The sequence below is a fragment of the Octopus bimaculoides genome, chromosome 15, assembly GCF_001194135.2.
Source record: "Octopus bimaculoides isolate UCB-OBI-ISO-001 chromosome 15, ASM119413v2, whole genome shotgun sequence".
Lineage (NCBI taxonomy): Eukaryota > Metazoa > Mollusca > Cephalopoda > Octopoda > Octopodidae > Octopus > Octopus bimaculoides.
In genome coordinates, this window is record NC_068995.1 from 10,752,130 (window position 1) to 10,755,049 (window position 2,920).

General features: G+C 37.4%; 1 protein-coding gene across 1 annotated transcript in view; it reads right to left on the minus strand.

Annotated features, from left to right (window-relative positions):
• Window positions 1-2,920, minus strand: part of LOC106873239 (plexin-A2) — a gene marked incomplete at its 3' end in the record, with an annotated part of 282,570 nt that overhangs the window by 34,074 nt on the left and 245,576 nt on the right. The window contains exon 26 of the mRNA XM_014920511.2: window positions 1,633-1,692. Within this exon, the coding sequence (XP_014775997.1) occupies window positions 1,633-1,692 (60 nt within the window). The remainder of the gene's footprint in view (window positions 1-1,632; window positions 1,693-2,920) is intronic.

Here is a 2,920-nt window from a genome sequence, read left to right on the forward strand (position 1 = left end):
AAAAAGACAAAGTAGAAAATGCTAAAATACTTTTATAAAGAACATTACAGAACCGGTTTCGATCCTTGAGATTTTTTCAACAGTAAATATGAATAATAGATTATTGAAAAATTAAATTTTAGTAAATTTAAAAGAAAAGTCTTTTTAAAGACATATTTGTATAGTATTCAAATAACAGGGGCATTTTTCTTGTTTCTGCCTGTCTCTGTTTCACTTGTTAACTCTTGTGGGTTCGAAGGAGTGCCACACAATCTCTCGCTCTCTCTCTCTCTCTCCCTCTCACACTCGCTCTCTCTCTCCCTCTCACACTCGCACACACACAGAGATATTGGTTTGCCGGATTAATTAGTTTCCTTCCAGTGATATCTAAATTAACATCAAGACAGCAAACGAGCAGAGTCGTTAGCATTCCAGGCAAAATGCTTTGTGGCATTTCTTCCGCCTTCATGTTCTGAGTTCAAATGCTGCCAAAGTTGACTTTGCCTTTCATCCTTTCAGGGTCAACAAAATAAAGTACCAGTCATGTACTAGGGCTGATGTAATTGACTTACCCCTGAATCTGCTGCCCTTGTGGAAGTATCTGAAACTTATATTTGAATTAACATGAATGATATTTTTATTGTGGTGTTTTATGCTTTTTTTTTTTTTTTTTTATAGTTTCATTCTTCTTCTGCAACTTTTGTTTTATTGTTTTTGAAATTTGAAAAAATTGACATCTGTTTCTGTCTCTCTGTCATGCTCTAACCATTCATCATCTGACACAAGATCCCCTCATCCAATGCCCCACTCCCTTCTTAAAGGATCTTTGTCTTATGAGTTACTAGGTGACCCTGCCAGTGCTGGTGTCACTTAAAAAGCATATCAGGACAATTACCCCCGCTAGGACAAATTCCCCTGATGACAACTATCCCCTGATGATAACTACCCCCTAGGACAATAATGCCCCTTAGTTAATTACCCCGTCTACAATATATTAAGTTTTAAATCATCATCTGTTGTCCTCAGGGGTAATTGTCCTTGTGGGGTTATTGTCCATGGGGGTAAATAACCTGGACTCCTTAAAAAGCATCCAGTCAATACTGTGAAGTGGTTGGCATTTGGAAGGGTATCCAGCTGTAAAAAAAGCATGCCAAAACTGACCTTGCCTGTGCTTGTGCCATATAAAAAAAAACACTCAGTCCACTCTGTGGGGTGGTTGGTGTTAGGAAAGGCGTCCAGCAGTAAAAACCATGCCAAAACACGCTCCTGCCTGGTGCAGGCTCCTACCTGGCCAGCATGGAAAGAGGATGCTAAACGATGATGATGATGATGATGATTTACCTCTTTTTCACACATAAGACAATGGGGAGCCAAATCAGAAAAAAAAAAATTTTTAACTCCCAAAATCCAAAGAATTTTATCTGACAAGTGTTTTCCATGATAACTTCAGGCTGACCAAAACCTTGTGAGTAAATTTGGTAGGAGGAAGTTCCATTGTGTGTTTGTGTATGTGTGTAAAAGTGCTTATGCCTCTTTTGAAAGATAGGAGGAATACACACATAGACACATGCATGCACACACATACACACACATGCATGCACACACATACACACACATGCATGTGTGGAGAGGAAGAAAGATAGATTTACTTACTCTGTTGCATATTCCATGTTATTTTGGTAAATAATCAACAACAATGAAGCAACATTAACTCTGTAACAAAACAAAGTGACAAAAAAAAAAGAAAGAAAATATTGAATTCATTTTGCTTAGTTATTCAAATGAAATCAAAGTGAAATATTTTGAAATTGAATAATTATATATTTTTTCTCATATTTCAGCCAAACACATGTAAGGAAAAACAAAAGCAATAAATAATGATGATGATGATTAATCATAATAATAACAATAATAATAATAATATTGTTTTACATAAATTTTTCCTTGCTTTAATGTGTCTGGAATGAATTTGTGTACATATGTTTTTTTTTTCAATTTCTTTTACAATTCATTTATTCATTATTTTAGTTATTGTTGAAAATATGTAAATTCAGACATATTTGCATATTTTCTGCAGAAATGCATTTTTTTTTTTTTTTTTTTACAGTTGGTTGCTCTGTCTAATGCTAGCTGCTCATTTGACCGTGAACTTTTTAACTGCTGAAGTGGTGTAGTAGAGAAGCGAGTTGTTATTGGTGTTGTTTAGCACCAGGTCAACCGGGATTGAACAGAACTATGACCAAAGACATTCCCACCATGACCATCACATCTTTTTTTTTTTTAAGGACTACATTATCTAATGTCTTTGTTCATCCTTTTTGTTCTTTTTATTGTTTAGCCCAAGGTCAACTATGATCAAAAACATGCCAGATGTGACCATCACGCCTTTTCTTTGTTTTAGGGGTATATAGGACTACATTATCTAATGTCCTTGTTTTATGTTGTTGTCGTTGTTGTTTAGCCCCTATGACCAAAGATACTCCATTTGTGACCATCCTACCCTTTTTTTAGGGGCATATAGGACCACGTTATCCCATGTGTCTGTCATTCCTTGTTGTTATGGTTGTGCAACCCTTTAGCATTTAAATCAGCCATATTGGGCCCAAACATTCCCCGTTTTATATATAACATGTGGAGGCACAATGGCCCAGTGGTTAGGGCAGCGGACTCGCGGTCATAGGATCGCAGTTTCGATTCCCAGACCAGGCGTTGTGAGTGTTTATTGAGCGAAAACACCTAAAGCACCACGAGGCTCCGGCAGGGGATGGTGGCGAACCCTGCTGTACTCTTCCACCACAACTTTCTCTCATTCTTTCTTCCTCTTTCTGTTGTGCCTGTAATTCAAAGGGTCAGCCTTGTCACACTGTGTCATGCTGAATATCCCCGAGAACTACGTTAAGGGTACACGTGTCTGTGGAGTGCTCAGCCACTTGCACGTTAA